This window comes from Sus scrofa, chromosome 2 (assembly GCF_054392235.1).
Source record: "Sus scrofa isolate SSC_HxYL_T2T_F1_AM1 chromosome 2, Sscrofa_HxYL_maternal_Yorkshire_Landrace_v2.0, whole genome shotgun sequence".
NCBI lineage: Eukaryota > Metazoa > Chordata > Mammalia > Artiodactyla > Suidae > Sus > Sus scrofa.
Window position 1 is genome coordinate 116,598,865 of NC_139384.1, and position 23,361 is coordinate 116,622,225.

Here is a 23,361-nt window from a genome sequence, read left to right on the forward strand (position 1 = left end):
ATTAAGAAACCTGCTGTCTAAACACTTGGAAAGAAAGTCCAATATAACCTTCTTTGTATATAGAGCCAGCAGGAGTTAAAACAAACAAAAAATGTGAAGTACTTGAGAGTATTTTTTGCATTAAAGCAGATAAATTATACTTTCTACCTACCATATTGATTTTAATGAGAGCAAGTTAACTGCAGATTTCACAGTTTTAACTAATGTTATATATAAGTGTGCCATTTTTCTATCCCTGCTGACTTGAGATACATAGCAACCTACGGCTATGCTTAAATTTATTGTTTGTCCTTCATATTTCAGAGATTTCCTTGCCCAATGATTAATTCCTATTAATTTTTTACTTTTTCAGGAAAGAATCAAGATGATTACCACAACTTATATGGCTTATTTTCAAAATCTGATTCTTTTACATCTCCTATATTCACTTCAAACCAGTTCAGTCTGATTTATTCCCTTCTACTCCCTAGTAGTGCTGTGGTCTATCACACCCCATCTTTATACAGCTAAATGTACAGCTGTCATATGACCATTCCCACATTACTCTACCACTCAGCCCAAAGCAAAATATCTATCATCCCATCACTAGGTAAGGATAGGGTGTATCCTTTTTCTCCCCCATAAGTCTTCGACTTCTACCCCACCTATGAATGACTATCTCCAGCATCTGTCATGTACCTTTTTTTCTCCTCTAGTTTTTCTCCTCAACAATCTTATCCACCCTACTGTTTAAATGTCATCTATACACAATGTCTTTCAAACATGATATCTTTCAAATATGAAAAGTTGGGTCATAAATTTATAGTGATGAAAATACTATTACATAAATATTCCCTCAGATTTGTGGTATTCATTTACTTGTGGAATGCTAAGTTTTTAAATGATTAGGGTTAATTTGATGCAACTATTGATGGATTAGCTTTAATTATCAAGAAAATTTTCATCTAACCTAAATACTATGATTATAATGCATTTCCATATTTTTAGCATATCTTTGATTTTGGAGATGTGTCCAGTGACAATTGTTTTACAGCTGTTTAAAGCAATTCTAATTTTACTGAAAGGATAAATATATCATGTCATCAGTGTTAAAAGTGTTTTCCTCATTAAAAGAGAATTGAAATATTTTAAAAATATGTTGTTTTTTTTTCTTTTTTCTCTTTAGTACCATTTTAAATTCTCAGGCAACCTGCAGAGACTTCATGGGGTGCTTGTGGCATAATTAAATTTATGCCATATTAAGGTGTCGCTTGATTAGTGCAATTGAATAAAATGAGATATTAATTACAGATGGATTTTGTTCTACAAATTTCATAAAAAATTAAGCAGTATCTTTCTGTTATTATAACTGTGCTTACCACATGTCATTAGGTCTTTATTTAGGAATGCTAGTTCCTTTAATATTGACCTAACAAGCTGTCCTATGCAAATTAGAATATCTCATTTTCATTATTTTTTACTAGTATTGAGAAGGGTTTTTATATAATGTTTGATACTGTAACAAATTTTAGAAAGTTTAGAGATATTTAGAATTACTGAAATCAACAGTTTCTTTATCACTAGATATCTTTTCATTTTTACTCTAGGCAGAATTTATATTTTTATCCTGGTTAGATACAATAAATGAAACAGGAAATCCCTAGGTAGTTTTAAAGTCTATAGGAACAATGTAAAAGGGATCTTTTTGTTTCATAAGGAATTGTATATATTTACTTAGTTCCTTTCTCTGTTTGCTACTTTCACTGCTCTTAACCTTGGCTAAGTTTGTTTTTTTTTTTTCTTTCCCAATAACAGGATAAATACATTGCACTGTGCTACCAAATAAATCACATACTTAACAATGAAATCCAAATCAACAAAATCCCCTTATCTAAAATACCTCTAGAGGGTAATGAACACTAAAAGGCTTACTGTACCAATAGAAGGGAAGTGTTCTGCAGTGTGCTAAATGATGACAGCATTAACCTATCCTAGTTGGAGGTCTTTAGTCTCTGTTGTTTTCTCACTGTTACAGTGTCTGCCTCCCTGCCATTCATAATCCAATGGTTTATTCCTCACACAGTGAATAATGAAGTGACTCTAGCTAGAAGAGACAGTTCTCAGTTTGGGAATATTTTACTCTAATCCTTTCTTTAAAGACACTCTTCCTTCTTGTATCCTAAAGAGTTTAGGAAGCACAGAGAACTTTTTGAGGTCTAAACTCACCACACTCCCTGACTTTCATGCTATTTCCTTTCACAGCCTTTCTCTACCAGGTTCTCAGACTTGTCAAGGTTGTTCTGTTGACTTTCTCACCTCTACTTTGCATAACTGAAAGATGTTATTGTTTTCTCTTTGTCCTGCCGATGGGTTTAGACAGCTGTTTCTCCCACAGGCAGTAAACTGGTTTAAAAAAAATTAAAAACACAAAAAGCTGCACCTTCTGGACAGCTGTGTAGGAGCACAAAAACGAACTTATTAGGCTTTTATTGGCAATGTAGTAATTACCACTTGGTCTATTTTTGCATAAATTCTGTTCAGTAGTGCATCTATGGATAATAGTTTCATTTATTTCCCATAATAAAAATATTTTACTTTACATGATCATAATGATGAAAATACATATGTAACACATCTTTATGTTTTCATTATACTATCATTTATGTAATTTGATGATATTGAAGTAATTGGAGTAAGCAGGTGTAACTGAATAGGGGTGTAGGTAGTAATACTGAATTTTTAGTCTTCGCCAATTTGAGCTTTGCAAAAGGGTCATTAGAAATATCCATGTTATTCTACTATTTGTTTTACAAAACCTGGCACTGACAATGATTAGGTACAGTCATAAATTAACATTAAAAATAAGAGGTAAATAATAGAATGCAGTGTAAATTTTACTAACTAAAAATAAGTAAACCCATCCATTCTCCTTGCTATCTCTCCAGACTAAATTTACTTTGTCACCCCACAGTGTGATCCCAGGTTAAGGAAAGTGGTTTAGGATGTTGTTTCTGTTCACACAAAGGATGCTTTGTAATCAGACTGAACTTGTTTCAAATCCTAACCTCTGTCTCTAGCTGTTCTACTTAAGCAAAGTTACCTAGTTATCTGAGTCTGGGTTCTATATTTGTAAAAACTGAGATAAAAAGTAGGCATTTCAAGGAGTTCCCTGATGGCCTAGTAGTTAAGGATTTGGCATTGTCACCGCCATGGCTCGGGTTACTGTTGTGGAGCAAATTCAATCCCTGCCCCAGGAACTTCTGCATATACCATGTGTGAGGCAAAACAAAAAAGGGAGGCATTTGAAAATACATCTGGGTAGATTAAATGAGACACTGCACATAATCTTACATACACTGTGCCTATTGCAATGTTCAATTTGTGGTACATGAGAGTTATTTCTTTAAACCAAATTAAATCTGCTTTATCATTATTTTGTGATGTGCATGATCCACAAGTGTGGTTTCCTCACTGGTATAGGAGTATTTTTTTTTTTTTTCATATCTCTGCCTTTTCCCTTACCTTATTTTACATACTGGCGTTAACTTCATCTCCTTGTCCACTAGAAATCTACTTCTATTCATTTATTAAAATGTTCCTATTGTATTATTTCCTTGTTTTTCTAATAAAATCTTTGATGCTCTGGATCAGCAGGAGATAGTCAATCACTGCCACATAATCTATATTCCCTTTATTTCAGGTCATTCCTCATTTTTTTCCTCCCTCACAATACTGTTAAGATATAAATTACACTCTGTTTCTTTTATAAGCATATTTATCACAAGATCATGTCCTATCTGAACATATTACAGGAATTAATAAGCTTATGCTCATAAAATTGCTCCATCATTAAACCTTGCAAATATATTCTACATGCTCTAACAAAAAAGAAACTTTCACCTTCTCATAGGACAAAAGTGGGGGTCTATTTAAGATTTCCAGACTGATGACTTAGTATGTTTATAACTAAATGGCATTTGATTTAATAACATTTCAAAAAGAGATAATTAAAATATGCAAAACAATTTGTACAGTAACTAAATTGGTAATTATGTTTAGGCATAGAGATAGAGAACAACATAAGATTCAGAAAGGTTAGGCAACAAGTTCTAAATCACAATTAACTGGAAGTCTGTCCACAAAGGGTGTGGAATACTCTCTAGAAAACTACAAACAACTCACAGAAAATCGCCAAAGGCAAGAATCTAAAGATATTAAGACATATTTTAGTATAGTTCGAGTTGGAATCCCTATTGCAGACTTCTGTGAGGGGCACTGTTATTTAGCCATGACATTATTTAAATACTTTGTGTGCTTCTACAGGAAACATGCTTGTCCATGGGACCACATTTTTCCACCCTACCCATTTTTTAAACCAAGTCACTCTACACATTCATGTATCTGCCTGGATCTTAAAAGAATTTGAAGGAAACTGACTTTGTGAATATATAGTGTTTGTATTAAAGTATAGTTGATTTATATTATTATATTAGTTTCTGGCATATAGCATAATGATTTAATATTTTATAGATTATAATCTATTTAAAGTTATTAAAAAATAATGGCTATATCTCTGTGTGCTGTACAATACATCCTTGCTGCTTATCTATTTTACACAGAGCAGTTGTACCACTTAGTCTCACACTCCTATCTTACTTCTCCCCCAACCCCATCCCTTCTCCCCACTGGTATCCCCTAGTTTGCTTTCTATATCTGGGAGTCTGCTTCTGTTCTGTTATGTACACTAGTTTATTTTTTAGTTTCCACATATAAGTGATAATATACAGTAAATTAAACATAGAAGTACATCAAACAAAAATGTTTCTATATGGTAAAGGACACCATCAACAAAATGAAAGGCCACGTGCTGAATGGGAGAAAATATTTCTAAATCATGTATATGATGAGGGTTTAATATCAAAAAATAAACAAATAACTCAATAGCAAAAACAGCAGAACAAAAACATGTGAAAAGGCATTTTTCCAGAGAAGACATACAGAGGGCCAAGAGGTACATGAAAAGGTGATCAACACCACTAGTCATCAGGAACATGCAAATCATAACCACAATAAAGTATCACTTCCCATTTGTTGGGATGGCGACTATTAAAAAGACAAGAAATAAGAGTTTCACAGGATGTGGTGAAAAGGGAGTCCTTGTACACTGCTGCAAATACAAATTGGTGCAGCCACTGTAGAGAACAGTGTGGAGTTTCCTCAAAATATTAAAAATATGGTTACCAAAGGGGACAGGTTTGGGGGAGGGATGGAATGGGGGTTTGGGATTGGAAAATTCACACTGAGGTATGTGAAATGATTGGCCATCAGGGACCTGCTGTATAGTCCAGAGAACTCTACCCGATATTCTGTGATAATCTACATAGTGAAAAGATCTGAAAGAGAGTGGCTATGTGTATACATGTATAACTGAATCACTTTGCTGTATAGCAGAAATTATCACAACCTTGTAAATCAAATATACATCAATCAAACTTTAAAAAGTGAAAAAAAAAAATAGAAGTGCAATGTGATCCGCAGTTGCATTTCTGCACTTCTGGGTGTTTATCCATAGAAAATAAAAACATTAACTAAAAAAGAGACAAGCACCCTCACATTCATTGAAGTTTTATTTATGATAGCCAAGATATGGAAAAAAAAAAACAAAGTATTTCTCGAAGGAAGAATCAGTAAGAAGATGGAATATTATTCAGCCATTAAAGAGAAGATTTCTTGCCATTTGAAACAAATGGGTGGAATTTGAGGGCATTATACCAAGTGAAATAAGTCTGGGGGAGAAAGACAAATACTCTAGGGCCTCACTTACACATAGAATCTAAAGAGACACAAAAACAAACAAAAATGAGCTCATAGACACAGAGCACAAATTGGTGGTGGCCAGAGGTAGAGGGTAGGTGGCATTGACAAAGTAAGTTAAGGGGATCAAAAAGTACAAATTTATAACTTATTTCCAGTTATAAATAAGTCATAGGAATATAGCCTACAGCATGGTGACTAGAGTAAGGGTTAATAATACTAAGTTACATATATCAAATTTGCTAAGAGAGTAAATCTTCTGTTTCCATTAGAAGGAAATTTGTAACTATATTTGGAGATGGATACCAATGAGGGTTATAGTGGTGATCATTTATTTTGCAGTATGTGCAAACATGGAATAATTATGTTATATACTTGAAAATAACATAATATTTTTATGTCACTTATACCTCAACTTAAAAAAAAATAAGAAAAAATAACTTCCCAAGCAATACAGTCCAAAGATAAATGGCAGTGTCAGGAAAAAATAATGAATTAAAGGTATCTAATGCATGAAATTTTCAAGTATATATTCTGTTGTGGGTAGAAGATTGTTCATGATATTTTTATTTACATATATTTTATACGTATATTATTGTTATTGCTATTATTATTGTTATTGCTATTATTATTGTCTTTTTAGGGCTGCATCCAGGGCATATGGAGGTTCCCAGGCTAGTGGTCAAATTGGAGCTATAGCTGCCAGCCTACAAGGCCAGGGATCAAACCCACATCCTCATGGATACTAGTTGCATTCATTAACCACTGAGCCATGACAGGAACTCCTGTACCTGTACTATATGTATATCTGTACATACACATTACATTTTATACATAAACTGCTCTATTAGTTTTTATTTTACATTAAATAGATTATTAAATAGTTAATAATTTCATAATAAAAATGAAAACTAAAGATGACATGGGCAACATGAACTAATAATGGCAGTTAATTACTTTCTCCACACTTAGTGAAAATAACAACAAGGGATTTCACTTACTTTATGCTGCTACATCAATCTCTAGGGGCAATGGTGAGGTTATTATTTGGGTCATTGTATATTAATTTTCAATTAAATTTCTTGAGGAAATTGCCTTTCCAAACCAATCTACTATAAAATATAAAAATACATTTTTATGTCTAGGCATTTAACTTACCTTTAAAAATAACACAAGATTTTTCATTTTACTTAGATTCATTTCCAAAGTCACTTTTCTCGTTAGGGAAAAAAAGGTTGCTTTTAAAAGCATGTCAAACTACATTAATTTTCTTCTGGAACATTTAGCCCCAGGTGTAAATTTGCCTTGTATTAAATTGACATACAGGAAGATAAAAGTGCTTTTTAAAAAAATGTAAAATCAAGCTATATTTAAATAATCAAAACTTAGGTGTTGGAAGGAGAAAGCCAGAGAAGTAAAGTTTATAAAGTTATATTTTTCTTAAAATGGTTTATTTCTTCTCTGTTTTACTTTTTATTGATAGATTACTGTAAATTAAGCATTTATAAAATGCTTATAGCTCATTTCTTTTCTAACTATTGTTTGAAGTAAAGTAAGGAAATTTTTATTCTCACTATGGGTCATCACCAAGTCTAATTTTTTTTTTTTGATACCTAAACACTGATACATAGGTATCTTCAATACAAATGTAAGTGTAATATTTCCTCTGCATTTACATTGGATAATATTGTAACCTTCTGAAAAATAAGTCATATATATATATTAAAGAATCTTGCTAAAATATTTCAAATACATTACTTTTATGTGTACCAACAAAAATTTTTTGTACAAGATTGTATTTTTATTAAATTTACACTATCATCTTTCCTCTCCTTTAACTTGGAAATATACATGCTTTATATTATATAAAATATAATTATTTAAATTTTTGTTTTCTCTAGAAGTGATGCACGTTCACTTGCTTGCTCCAATATTTGAGTTCCTCAATTGCCCTGACATTCAATGGTAAAACAGTTTCTTAATTAAATGCACAGAAGTATCGTATGTGAATCAATTTATATCATCCTTTAAGATTTAGCTTTCATTTACATAGATTTTTTGGCCACACCCACCGCATGCGGAAATTCAGACCTGCACTACAGCAACAGCCCAAGCCATAGCAGTTATAGCACCATATCCTCAACACACTGAGCCACTAGGGGGCTCTTATTTGCATGGATATTACTGATGAAGTTTTTTCACATAATGTCATGTTAGAAAGCAAATAATACTAGTGATATATGATTTATTATAAAAATGTGGTTTTATCCCATACAGAACACAAGTTAATCACACTTAAAAATGTATTTAAAAATAAAATTTTTATACATTTTCCACTTAACACTTAAATATTTCCCTTTTCAATCATTTCTTCACATATTCCTAGCACAGATTATTACTCATATAACATAAAGATGAAAAAAAGAAATTTCCCTAAAAAATCATATTAGGATAGTAAAGTGAAAATTAGGGTATATTTATATAACAAAATCATAGGCAGCCATTAAAATGATAATGTATATTTAATATTGACATGGGAAGAAAGCATGGCTCTCCTAAATAAAGTACCTAACTGTAAGAGCTTGTTAAAAGCTTATGCTACATTTGCAAGATTATATGTATATAGCTTAATATTGGAAATATTTACTGAAATATTAGTAATTATTTGAGTAGTAGGATTACAATGAATATTATTTTTGTTTCATTTACTCTTCTCAGAAAAATTTAATTAAGTATTGCACTGATTATCAAGGTATTGTTTCTCTGCTACAACACCTATACTCTGCATTCTGCTTTGTGATGCTGGAGTTGAGATTGAAAACCACATTTCTCCTCGGTGCCAGTTTCTGGTGTTTTTACATCAACACAGAACTGATTTAATCTTGTTCCCCTCAATGATAACTGGTGGTCATCCCTTCCTCAGAAATCTGGATACCTGTCCTTGACAATCTCCTAAGCTTCTAGGGTCTAGTAACTCTATCATCTCTTCTATTGTCCTCCTAGACCTACTGTTGGTTGTTTCTTCATACATTACTATCATTGTGTTCCCTTTTGCTTGTTTTGGTTTCTCAGTCCTATTCTACATGATTCTCTCTATATCAAATTTAATATATAACTAGTGTGAGTTTGCTCTATTTTTCTATTTAGATGCAGAGAGAAAATTTCATTACAGTTACCATCAGAGTAAAAAACCTGTTTTATTTTGAAAAATTACCAGTGTTGTTCTAATGAATCCTCCTAAGAGAAAACTTCTTGAAATTCTTCCTAAGAAAGCTGAATTAAGCACCAAATTTGGCACAGTAATTAGTCTCTTTCTATTATCGAGCTTACCAAAATGTACAAATTCTACCTGTTCACCTGACTAATTCTTTTTCTCCTCCATCTTTCCTTATACTCTCCACCACCAAATGCTACCTCTAACACATATGGGAAAACGTATTTTTGGTACATATTATTTTTCAAAGATAGTTTCTAAGATGTTTTAAACTCAGTTTCAGAGAAAGTATGAGAAATAGGAATAGCATTTTAGGAAAAGGGTAAGAATTGAGAAGTAGAAGACAGCTTTTGGTGAGTCATAAGATGATGGGAATAAAAAGTTCTTTTCAAGTTGAATGACTCATAACACTATCTAATGAGAAAGAAGTTAAGGATTTGGTGAACTAAATTTGGGAAACAAGTATAAAAGTATCTATGAAATTTTTTTTTTTTTGTCTTTTTGCTATTTCTTTGGGCCGCTCCTGCGGCATATGGAGGTTCCCAGGCTAGGGGTCGAATCGGAGCTGTAGCCACTGGCCTACACCAGAGCCACAGCAACGTGGGATCTGAGCCACGTCTGCAACCTACACCACAGATCACAGCAACGCCGGATCCTTAACCCACTGAGCAAGGGCAGGGACCGAACCCGCAATCTCATGGTTCCTAGTCGGATTCCTTAACCACTGCGCCACGATGGGAACTCCTCTATGAAGTATTTTTATTTAACAATCTCTATTTCCTCTAGGAAGTAAATCTCCTGTATGTGTACACACACCTCCAGTAAAATAAAAGACATAAGCATCATGTATAGTCATCTTAGTTGTTATATATTGCATCCATATATGTATATAGACATTACAATGCAACAAACTTCTGCAAATTATGTCATTACTTGCTTTTTATGAATGTGTTTGATATCTCTGCACATCAAATTTTATTAACAATTTTTCAATACCTATTTATTAATGCAATAGTTTTGAGTGTCTGCCATACAGTAAGCCCTTAGATAGTCACTAAGGATAAAAACAGTGGGCAGAAGATCTTGTTTCTGTCTCATAGGGACACATTATTTAATACAGAGATATTGGGTATGTATTATTTTAGTTTTAGAGTAGGTTTATCAGGATGTAGTTCCCTCCATAATTTCAAGTTAAGAGTGAACCACAGACACATTTAACCTGAGCTTTCCAATAAAAGAATAAAAGGGGAGTTCCCATCGTGGCTCAGTGGTTAACGAATCCGACTAAGAACATGAGGTTGTGGATTCGGTCCCTGGTCTTGCTCAGTGGGTTAAGGATCCAGCGTTGCCATGAGCTGTGGTGTAGGTTGCAGATGCGGCTTGGATCCCGCGTTGCTGTGGCTCTGGCATAGGCAGATGGGTACAGCTCCGATTGGACCCCTATCCTGGGAACCTCCATATGCCGCGGGAGCGGCCCAAGAAATGGCAAAAGCCAAAAAGACAAAAAATAAAATAAAATAAAATAAAATAAAAGGAACTTCCTTAAATTCATAAATAATATGTCTGACAGCATATAGCCAGTATCATACAAAATGGCAAAATATTCAAATATCTCTGAGAGCCAGGAGATAACGATCCTCATTATCAGCACTTTCCTACAACATATTAGAAGTCTTAGCCTGCACGGTAAGAATGATCGGAAAGAATACTGCTACTATTTGCCATAGAAATAATTATCACCAAGAAAATCTAGGATAATGCACAGAAAAATTATTAGATTTATTGAGTGGATTTGGCATATTAATTTGATGTAAGGGAAAGATAAAAAATATATTGAACTTGTATATACCAGCAATAAATAAGAAATAAAATTTAAACTATCAAGTACAATAGCATCATTTAAAATATTTAACAAAAAATCTAATAAAATATATTAATAGCAGCAAAAGTAAAAGAGAGAGAAAGGGAGAGGAATTTAGTAAACACAAAAATAAGTGGGAAAATGTATTAGGTTTACAAATTAGAAGAAAAATTTTGAAGATATCAATTTCCTCAATGGTAATTTTTAAATTTATGGAAAAATAGATAAAAATGCCAACTAAATTTTTCATTCAAATTGACAAGGTGATTCTAAATGTGTGTGGATATGTAACCCTAAAGGATTGAAAATAACTGTAAGAGTCTCAAAGAAAAAGAAAGTTGCCTTTTAAGATTTCCGTAGTAAGTCTGATTATGAATGGAGCCATAATAGTTGAGACAGTGTGGTATTGACAAAGAGGTAGGCAAACTAACTGACAGAAAACAATAGAAAGTTCAGTAACAGATACACACATACATACCTTCACATGATATATGATTCAATGATGAAGTGGTACAGATGTGATATCTTTATCAAGAAAATAGGAATAAACATGTAACTCAGAGACATGTGAAGATGGAGAAAATCAATATAAGCTTCCAACCTAGTACACAGTACACTTCATAGCTCAGTAGATGCCAGCTATCAATTGAGGACATCTGAAAAATTACTCTTCCTTCCATATAATTACTGTTAGTTATCTTATTTGAAGCAACTGTTCTTAATTTCAGTTATTTTTGAAATATAACTAACATCTCCTGATTCATGGTCCATAGATATTCTCTCCAATTCTAATATTTTTCATGCCTTCACCTCTGGCTTCTTACTTTCTCCCTGCAATACATCATTACTTAAACAGCATATTTCTGTATCAAAATTGTCATATGAACTACCTCATAACTTTTGTTTATGGTCATGAGAACTGTGAAATAAATTGATTGTTTAAAGTCCTATATAATCTACCTAGAATAAAAAAAAATGAATGATATACAAAAAGCAGTGATCAGCTTATGGTAAATAGATACTAGTCATCAACATAGCAGAAAGAAAAAAAAAGAAAAAAAAAAAAGCAAATTTGCTTTTAGACTATGCCTGCCTTGTTTGTTTTTTTCTGAGCCTAAATAGATTTTTCAGTGTGTACAGAGTAAACACTAAAATGTCACGTGTAATAACCCAAGTCAGTTTTGTCTGCTTCCCTATACTTCTTTAGAAGAGACTGTTTTTCTCTGATTTAAGACATTTAATACATAAAATAGCCATCTGAGAAGGCAGTCTATGAATGTAAGAATGATAATTATACTTGTTGCTATGGCTACTTCAAAACATAAAAATATATGAAAGTGCTACTTAAAGCCCATTTCCTGTAAACATTGAGAGTAGATGATTAGAACTGACAACAGAACCAAAAATCAGTTCATGAGTAAAATGCTTTATTTTCATCACTGATTTCCATGACAACTGGCACACATATTGATTTATCCATTTCTCTTACCTAGATGTCTTTAAAAATTGAATCATCCTTAAATTGGATTTAGATCCATCTTGAGATTAGTATATTGCACCTAAATAAATATGATTTACCCATTCAATACATGTATGTAACTTGAAGTTTTACTTTAAATGACCAAGTCTAGGAAGAGTGAACCTGAAAATCAGATTGCTTTGTGAAAAACACATTATTTCAAGCAAGTCTTTCAATTCACAGCATACACGATAGTTAATGCATCCAATTGATTTCTATTTTCCCCAACAAAATTACTATTTTGTTTTACTACCCACTGAGACTGAAAACAACTTGAACAGAACATATTTAAGATAACTGTCTGTTCTACTAAAAATACTGTATAAAATATAGGACTGAAAAGTAATCTTTGTATCAAAATTTCAACTTTTTTTAATTTTTACACTGGCATGGTAACAATAAAACCATTTTTCCCCAGGAATATAGTTTGGTAAAAACACAGCTACAATGTTTTACTTTGTACAAACTGTGCAAAATATGTGTTATAAAAATAATCAGAGGACAATATTAACACATTTTTTATTTTTATTTTTTTTACATTGATAGGCATACAACAATCATCACGACCAAATTTTATAGCATTTCCATCTGAAATACTCAGTGCATCCCCCCACTCCCCAAGCTGTCTCATTTGGAAACCATAAGTTTTTCAAAGTCTGTGAGTTAGTATCTGTTCTGCAAAGAAGTTTATTGTGTCCTTTTTTTAGATTCCACATGTAAGTGATAGCATTTGATGTTGGTGTCTCATTGTCTGACTGACTTTACTTAGCATGGTAATTTCTAGGTCCATCCGAGTTGCTATAAATGCAGTTATTTTGTTCCTTTTAGTGGTTGAGTAATATTCCATTGTGTATATGCACCACATCTTCCTTATCCCTCCTTTGTGTTAGGTATACATCTTATTAACTCATTCTTTATTTTAGAAAGATAAATACTAAGATATGTACTAAGACCTTACTTTGACTTCTATAAAAATAGAACCATAAAATTAGTTTCTTAAATATATAGAACAAATAATATTTACAAAGACAGTCAGTCATCTGAGTCATTTGTTTGAGAGAACACCTTTGACTATTTTGAAGACACGTGTGTTCTAAGCTGCAAAATGACAATTTAGGATAAAAATGAATAGGATGCAATAGTTTTATAAAATTCCTTTTCTCTCTGGAAGGCTGTTTTTCTTGACTACATAGTCAGACATTATTTTATACATGAGTATAAAAGACTTTCCTATTTTAATATCAATATTGCAATAGTTTGAGAGATAATAACACTTGAAATTTTATAGACAATAAAGTAGTTCATTTAAAATAACTTTACAAATATTTTAAAGTTATTTAAAGTTCCCAGGATGCTCATAAATCTATAAATAATGAAGATGTTACATCTACTTATTCCTCTATAGCAATTAATGAAATCTAAGTTGATTCCAATTTAATTGACAACACTAAATAAATTCTGATTCCTGGACTTCTATTATGACATTCTATTAATCTTTTTCTTGCACATCACATCACTGCATAATAAAATGGTCACTTGAGTGTATTTGAGCAATTAATTAAAAAGTGTTTAGCATTTGCTTCTCTGTTTTTTCAAAGTATGATATTAAATAATATAATCCTTGCAGTTTAATTTATATTTTCTTTTAATTGATAATGTATCTGCAAATTCAGACTTAAGAATTGTTAGTATCTGTAAAGCACTGAATTCTCCCCTTTCATGACTGACTCTTTATTGGGCAAACTCTGATATCACAGACTGACTGCATCCTTTTTTCCAAAACTATTTTCAGCCCAAAGGTCCCCCCCACAAACAATTACTGTCAGCTGAAAAGTTTTACCTCCAACACTGTTATGTGGACTCCACATATTTTCTGTGTGTGCACTTAAACAGGTTAAGGAAGCACAATGGGATTGTATAGTTATTTGCTGTCCTTATTTTTGTAAGATACTCATAAATAAAGGATATCTTAAGTCAAATTCAAAATTCATAGCTCCACCCACCCTTTTTGCCTAGGACAGCAACTAGCAGTTCTAAATGTCTGTAAGAGAGCAACATCTTCTCATCTTTTCAAAATGCAAGCAGCCACTAACACTGCTTGTTACATATTTTCTTCTTGGAGGGAGCAAATAACATGTATCTTTCATGTTTATATTCAGGGCTGCAGCTTCAGATTTGTATTCTGAACATCAAATTTATTCAAATGATTTCAAAGATTTAGACCACTGTACCATTCTTATATTACCATGACTAAGGTAGATATGTTGATGTGTTTACATCTATAATATGTATCAGAATTCCACACTAATAACTATATATGAAATTTAATATTCATTAATAGAAATTTCAGTGATGTCTTGAGCTGTGTCTTTGTCAATTCAGCCGTATGCTACCACGGGCTCAAATAAGAAAATGAAACAAAGACAAAACTATTGCCTACCTATTTTGGGAGATTCACCAAGTTACTGGTGAACAAGAGTCACCCTGGAACCCACTAACTGGAATATATATTGGGATGTGAGCTGTCCTTGATAGAGTGTATGCTAGAATGTTAAATTTTATATAGTACAGTGATAAGCACTAAAAGTCCTTCATTCAAGCCTCCTTTGGATTAGTTTTAGGGTCAATGTTAGAGTTTTAAGAACAAAGTATTACAGTGCAAGAGAGCCTCAGGTGTACTCCTGTACTCTCTGTGTAAACCTAAAGTGCAAGACATGCTACCAGATGATTTTCCAAGAGAATATGATGTCACAAATACAGGGATCTTTTTCCTGTAAATTTAGATTGTGGAGGCCAATTGAATAGAATGGGAATGAAAAGGCTCTGATAAGGGCAGATAAAGAGGGAAGCATTTAACAGAGAAAAGTGGTCTTTCCAAACAGAGGTCCTGACTCTGATCAGCTGCCCTATTGGTTACTATAAATACAGCTGGTGATATAAACCAAACATTTAACCTCTCCATTTAAAAAGGATGAGGATGTCTGCATTTTAACTATGGAAATATTATCATTTGTAGCTGCTTTTGGAAGCTTACTATATCCTAGAATTAGAATAGATGAAGGTATAGTAGAGCCAGCTCACTTAGTATCAAGAAGCAGATTTTTTTTTTCAAAGTTAAAATCTTCAGAAAATCCTTGAAACTCAACTTGTGCATGGGTAACAAACTCTAATAATAAAATTATAAACGCTATCCAAAAGCAAAAAGTAAATGTAAACACCTCACCCTCTCACTGATGATTTAAAAAGCAAAAATTCAAAACAGAAGTGTCATAAGGAAAAGTAATCAAAAAAACCAATAAACTAGTAATCACTCTGAAAGTAAAGACTGGCTCCAAATCATGCTTTACAGAAATGATGAACATAATACTACATACATAAGTAGAGAAGTTATGATTCCTTGTTAATTCTGAAAACCATGACTTTTGGAGAAGTCATATGGCTTCCTCAAGGTTAGTAAGCAGTAAAAATATTAAGTGGCAAAGCTGGAATTTGAACACAGGCAGTTTAAGTCCAAACTCTACATTGTAAATAATAACACACTATTTTAGCAGCTGTCTCTATCATTGTTACAACTGTTGCTATATAATTTCATCTATTCTTCCCCCAAGCCCTTTGTGACTCGGCTCAGATTTGTTTTAGGTATGATGAAACTATCATAGGGAGGTGAATGTCACAGCTCTTGCAGAGGCACCAAATGGTAGAAATGCCTCAAATATCAAGGCCAGTTTCCTTCCTTTATTCCATTCTTTTGTGGGATAAGTTTTCTATCTGCCACTGCCTCAATTTTCTTTACCTTAGCTGAAGCTAAAAGACAGGGTATATATAAACATATACATACATACTCAGATACATTTACTACTATTTGGAATATTTCATAAGTTATAATAAGTATGGTAAAGTTCTTAGTGCTTTGGAGAATATTAATAGAATATTAGTGCTAGATTAAGAAACATTCTTTAACACACATTTTTTATGGAACTCTCTTTACTTTCTCTTTCATTGTTCAGGTACCATTATAAATATGTTAATATACTAATTAAATGACAGGGAAGTACTACATATGGACCTAGAATCCCTGAAGCCAAATGCCTTGTCAGGCAGCTTCCCTAGAGCTGCTCATAGTCTGATTTTTCTTCCTCTGAATCTGCAAGTTGCACATATTCTATGTGCCCCTCACCATCTTGATCTCGCTATGAAATCTAGAGGCATAGGTTTTTTTTTTTTTATTTCTATATTTTAAAAATTACTCAAGTGAAAAAGGAGTTCAGTGAAGTCATTGAAATGCTAGGCTGGTGGGACTTGGTCTACAGCCTCAAAGACCACACATAACTGTTTCCTATCCTCTAATACTCTTCCCACCGCTTTACCAGGTCTCCATCGAGAGACATCTACCTTCATGGAGCTATTCAAAGAGCATCCTACCTTCACTCCCTACCATGTTGCCCTATTTTCTTCATTCTTAATTTGTTCTATTCAATGACTTTGTTGTCTTTTATTGACTACTAAGATGTCAGGCCACTGGGAATTAGACATGAGTTTCTAATTCAACTTTTGTTCACAATAACTGGGATAATACCTGGATCACAGCAGATTCTTCATACATATATTTGACAGGAAAGAATCTTAATTGGTTCTCTTGTTTTTTATCTCTTTAATCTCTACTCCTCCCTTCATCTTCCTGGTTTGCTCTCTGGAGCCCCAATTTCTTTCACCTCCATAAGGCAGATGATTTTCTCCTTTGTAATGCTGGGTGTCCCACCTTCTACCTTAGGCACCAATCAAGCCATTCTTCTAAAAAAGCACTGTATTCATCCTAAGAGATAATTCATACACACTATTTCATAAGTAATTACGTACTTGTAATTAGCTTGTCTGTATACACACCTATTTTTTTGTGTGTATGTAAACGTGTATTACTTCTCAACAGTAGTAATCTATCAGCACACCAAAGTTAAAATATGATAAAGGAGTATTTGAAATAGGCTATGGTTTTGCAGCAAATTGACTATTTGTGCTAAAATATTTTTTAAGACATAAGCAGAAAATGATTTGATTAAGGACAAGAAATCTGATATGACTCTTAGTGAGCAGGTAGGGTAAAGACAGATTCATGTTTTACTACAAAGGACTCTAATTAATGAGATCCTCAATAGTCACTCACTAAGGAAAACTTCCCAGCAAGCTCCAGGAGACATTCTATGTTTATGTTATCGATTCAAGCTATTTTCCCAATGGCTTGGTTTTCATATAGCAATGTCTGAAGAGAAAGAATTTCAGGAAGGCTTTATATCTCTGAATTATTAGACATGAAGAATAATACAAAAGGATAGCTGAGCTGGCAGAGATGTTTTTGAGGGAACTGAAAGAGATATGAAGAGGTAAATAATGAAAAATAAAACAAACAAACAGGAGTTCCCATCGTGGCACAGTGATTAATGAATCCGACTAGGAACCATGAGGTTGCGGGTTCGATCCCTGGCCTTGCTCACTGGGTTAAGGATTTGGCGTTGCCATGAGCTGTGGTGTAGGTCGCAGATGTGGCTTGGATCCTGTGTTGCTGTGGCTCTGGCGTAGGCCGGCGGCAACAACTCTGATTAGACCCCCTAGCCTGCGAATCTCCATATGCCAAGGGAGTGGCCCTAGAAAAGGCAAAAAGACAAAAAACAAACAAAACTTCATCCATGATCAATAACTGTTCAGCAGGTAAGAGATAAATTTAGACTTTCTGCTAAAGCAATAGCTTTCCGGTGAATAAATAAAAATGGTTTATATGTGCCAGATGGTGAAAAAAGTTACGCTACAAAACACAGAAAGATTAAAATAAGAAATGTGAGTTTCTGGTTTCAAGCTGCGAGTACTATGGAAGTAGACAGGCAGAGCCAGCTGAACTATTTTCCCTGAGTATTCTCTGATTGGAACTTTTGTGAAAGTCTAAAAACTCATATTGAATGCTGCTAATCTATCCTGAAAGGTTGCTATGGCCAAAGAAATCTCTAATTTCAAATTAAAATGTTGAATATAACAGTCATTGTTTTCAAAGCTTGCCTCATTGGAAAAATATGACATTAGTAGAGAAAGAGTATACTTAAAGTGATTAGAAGACTGTGGAGATGATATATATTCTTCTCAACAATAAATTCTAACGAAAGACATTTTCTTGATAGAGAGTTGAATATTGGAAAAAAATGGGAAGAACTCCTTCAAAGAAAGCTGGTTAAGTGATAAAACAAAGCAAACCAAAAAAAACAAAAACCACTTTAAAATGAAATTTTGATAAAAGAAAGGAAAACGCAAATTAGTGCTGTGAAGGAAAAAATAATAATGCGATAATACAGAGTGATTCTAATTTACATTTTGCTCCAGAGAGAACAGCAAGCAGTTGCATTGTTCAGTTGAATGTTCACAAATGTATCCCTTAGAGGCCTGAGGGACAGTGAGGCGAACTGTGTACTCTTCTGACGTTACCAAAATTGATTGGTTGGTAATAAGAAAATGTCAGCGAAGATTAAAATGCACTTGTAATTTTACAAAGGAACGATTACTATATTTAGATACACACTCTGAACTTTTAGGAGCTATTTCAATAATTCCTCAAACAGTGAAAAGATCATGACAGAAGAGTTGCTCAGTGGATGTTAGAAGAGATGGCTTATTTATGTTTTAATACAAGGATACAATAAATACAGGAAGGCACATGAGGTAAAACATGTTAAGTGTGTATTTTGGTGAATGTTTCCCATCACCTAAATCACAGCATGTCATCCTTTCAGGTCAAAGCCTTATACTCAAATAGGAAAGCAGCATGACTTCAATCATCAGAGAGGCCCATTTTTCAATTCCGTATAAATGGAATCAGACAGTATGTACTCTATTGCCTGGCTTCTTTTATGCACAACATGATTAAATGTATCTGTTTTTAAGCTTATCATTTTGATTAATGTATATGAACATTATATTAGTATACTACAATATATTTATCCATTGTATTACAGATGGACAATTAAAATGTTTTGAGCTTTAGAAAAGCTGCTATGAATATTCTTGTGTGTGTACTTTGATGGGCATGAAAGAGTGCTAAGAAAATATGACAGTGAATCCAAGGGCATGGTGATTAAGAATATGTGCTCTGGAGCCAGACTGCTGAGATATGAATCCTAGTTCCTATATTTTCCATCTGTATGATATTGGGCAAGTTATCTCAGTTCTTCCTGTCTCACTTTCCTCATCTGTAAAACTAGGATTAAAATAGTACTCAATCCAAAGTGTAATTGTGAAGACTAATGAGTTGATATACAGCCATAGCTTGCTCTAGTGCACTTTGCAGATTTTGAATTATTTTTTATGATTGAAGGTTTGTGGCAATCCTGCAGCAATCAAGTCTACGGGCGCCATTTTTACAACATTTGTTCACTTCATATCTCTGTCACATTGATAATTCTCAGAATATTTCAAACTTTTTTTTATTATTGTATTTGCTATGGTGATCTATAATTCTGATCCTTGATACTACTATTTTAAGGCTCTACAAACCATACCCATATAAAACAGCAAACTTAATGAATGTTGTGTGTGTTCTGCCTGCTCCACCAAATGGCTGTTCCTCTGTCTCTCTCCCTCTTTAGCAGCCTCTCTATTCCCTGAGATACAATAGTATTGAAATTAAGCCAATCATCAACACTACTATGGCTTCTAAATGATAAATACATGAAAGGAGGAGTCTCTCACTTTAAATAAAAAACCTAGAAATGATTAAGCTTTGTGAGGAAGTCATGTTGAAAGAGGCATAGTTACTGACTTATCTTGGCTTTCAATATGACTTCCTCACAAAGCTTAGAAGAGGATTAAGGATTCGGCATTGCCATGAGCTGAGTGTAGTTTGCAGACACGGCTTGGATTCCACATTGCTGTGGCTGTGGCATGGGCCAGCAGCTGCAGCTGTAATTCAACCCTTAGCCTGGGAACTTCCATATGCTGCAGGTGTGGCCCTACAAAAAGCACATAATAACAATAATAATAGTAATAATAATAATTATGATGATGATGAAAAAAATACATTTTATAAGGCTCTGGCTGCCATAGATTGTGGTTCTCCAAATGCGTCTGGGCAAAATCAATAAAAACCTTCTAGAAAAGATTCATCATTGTACATGTCACTAAAATATTTATGATTCATGAGAAAAGACACAAATATCAACATTAATAGGAATCTGAAAGTAGTTGATGCTGGCCTCTTGGATGACTACGACGATTTCAAGACTTTGGTGGAGGAAATAACTGCATGTGTGTTGGAAATAGCAAGAGAACTAGAATTAGAAGTTGAACCTGAAGATGTGAATGGACTGCTGCAATCTCATGTTAAACTTCTACAGATGAGCAAAAAGAGTGGGTTCTTGAGATGGAAACTATTTCTGGTGAAAATGCTATGATGATTATTAAAATGACTCCAAACTACTTAGAATATTACACAACTTAGTTGGTAAGACAGGCAGCAGCATGGTTTGAAAGGACTGATTCCAATATTGAAAGAAGTTCCACTGTGAGCAAAACACTATTAGACAGCATTGCATGCTATAGAAAAATAGTTTTTGAAAGGAAGAGTCGATTGATCTGGCAAATTTCATCATTCTCTTATTCTAAGAAATTTACACAGCCACAGCCACCCAACCTTCAACAACCACCACACAACCACATCAACACTGAGGCAAGACCCCCCAGTTTAAAAAATAAATAATAAAAAAAAAGACAATGATTTTCTCTAGGCTCAGATGATGGTTAGGCTTTTTTAGCAATAAAGAAGTTTTAACTAACATACTTACATTATTTTTAGACATAATGCTATTATTGCACACTTGATAGACAATATCATATTTACTTAACTTTTATATGCAATGGAAAACTAAAATATATGTACGACTTGTTTTATTATGCTATTCGCTTTATGGTGATGATTTGGAACTGAACTTGCAGTATCTCCAAGGTATGCTTGTATATGAATTATGCAGAGCAATGCTTGGCAAACAAGTATTTCAAAGAAATTCAGGGCAATAATGTCAGGGAAGCAAATGGCAGAATAAGCTGATGTTAGCAGAAAATTCCAATCACCACAACATAATTTTTTCTTTAATTTTGTGAAAATACAAAGGGAGAGGTGACTCATTATTTCTACTTTCTCTAATAGGCAAATGCATTCAAGGAGGTAAATAACTGTTCATCATTATGAATACCTTAAACCAGCACAAATGTTCAGCTGGTACAGCTGGCTATAGCCATACCTGTTGTTAAATTTCACTTCCTGTTCCAGTTGGTCAATTATTTTCTTAGTTGTAGGTGAGGAGAAACTAGGAGAGCAGCTGGCCATGTTAAGTGACTTCCCATTTCTAGGATTAGACAAATTGCATTTGGGATGTTAGACACATTTCAAATGCAAATATTTAGCAATTACATATTCTTAGTAACATAAAATAGGAAAGGAGCCAGATGACAATTTTTAAAGATACTAAATTGGGTTCTGAACAGTATTGCTGGCATACCTACTGAATGACCATTAAAGTCCAGATACTGCGCAAGGCACTGGATACAAAATGATGTACTAAACATGATTATTATGTTTAAGAAGTTTACATGTTTTCCTGTGAAAGAGTCAATAAACATGTAAAAAAACGGTTACTTAGCTGCAAAATTTATCAGCTAAGATTACTAAATAGATGTCTGTACATTTGGGGAAAAGTATCAGAGGCTCAGGAAGAACTAGTCACTGCAAAATAATTTACTTTTTCCACATAGGTTATGTGATCTTGGATTGTGAAATGTAATTGTATCTTATTTATTTAACGTATCTATCATTCAATCCATCCATGTTAAAACTATCAGCTCCCTATGAGGTAGAAACGAACATATCTTTCCTACAGAAAAGTTACACTTTTGAAGAAAATTACCCTCTAGGAGATGGAACTTAATTCTTCTTTCTTTTAATATTGTCTGGATTTAGTGGCTTGCTTCCACAGAATATAGTGTATAAAAGCAAAAATAGGAACTTGCAGTAGAGATAGAAGAGCTCAACCAAGCGAACAAGTTTAATGTCACAATAATTAAGTCAGATTGATAGCACACATCTTCTGATATGGTAAAATACGAAGTATAAGTCATCTCTGTGGGATAGTTTCCAAAATACCTTACCTCCAGCTTTATAATGAGAAAAACATCAGACAAACCCAAACATAGTACCCAACCTGCACACTTTCCGAAATTCTCAAGGTCATGAAAACAAGCATAGAAAACTGTCGCAAGTTAGAGGAGGCTAAGGACGATGCCTACACACAATGGGATATCTTAGACTGGATCCCAGAACAGAATCCTAGTGAAATGTGAACTCTGTAGTTTAGGTAATAGTCATGTACCAATGTTAGTTTTTTAGTTTTGACAAGTGTATCATGGTTTTGTTAACATCCGGAGAAAACTTGGGTGAAAGGTACATGGGGATTAGTTCTCTGTTATATTTTTACAATATTTCTCTAAATCTGAAATTATTCCTAAGAAAATGTTAAAAGTTTATTTAAAACAAAAGTAGAACAGAGAGGGTTATGGTGGTTATGGCTAGGGTGGGGTTTCTTTGAAATCAGTCACATAGAAAGTCAAGATTAAAAAGCAGCAGGGGCTCCCATTTCAAGTACCACCCAGGCCATTTCCTTTAGTCAGTGTTGCCTTTGCTGATTTCAACTTTCTCCTCACAACAAAGATGGACAGGATTTTGATGACAAGTTCAAAAAAATAAATTCTTCATAGTTCTTTCTGAATCACCGTGATTTTTACATAATAGATTTTATATACTATTGGATTTTTCTATTCAAAATTGTGTTTAACTGATTCAAGTTTAAGATGAAAAGTGGCAAACTTCCTAATCCTGTTGAATAGTCCAATCTACACTTGAATCTTGTTAAGTGATATGCTTTGTTAAATTCAGTTGCCAACTGAGAT

At 33.4% G+C, this 23,361-nt stretch overlaps 1 protein-coding gene across 12 annotated transcripts in view; it reads right to left on the reverse strand.

Annotated features, from left to right (window-relative positions):
- Positions 1 to 23,361, reverse strand: part of LOC110259429 (uncharacterized) — a 904,175-nt gene that overhangs the window by 246,608 nt on the left and 634,206 nt on the right. For 4 of the 12 annotated variants that reach the window (XR_014838424.1, XM_085014126.1, XM_085014127.1 and 1 more), the window contains one exon: positions 21,660 to 21,764. The exons of the other annotated variants lie outside the window; for them this stretch is intronic. Coding sequence is in view for 3 of the 4 variants with exons in the window: in XM_085014126.1 (XP_084870252.1) it covers positions 21,697 to 21,764 (68 nt within the window). In the remaining variant the exon portion in view is untranslated. The remainder of the gene's footprint in view (positions 1 to 21,659; positions 21,765 to 23,361) is intronic. 12 annotated transcript variants of the gene reach the window in all.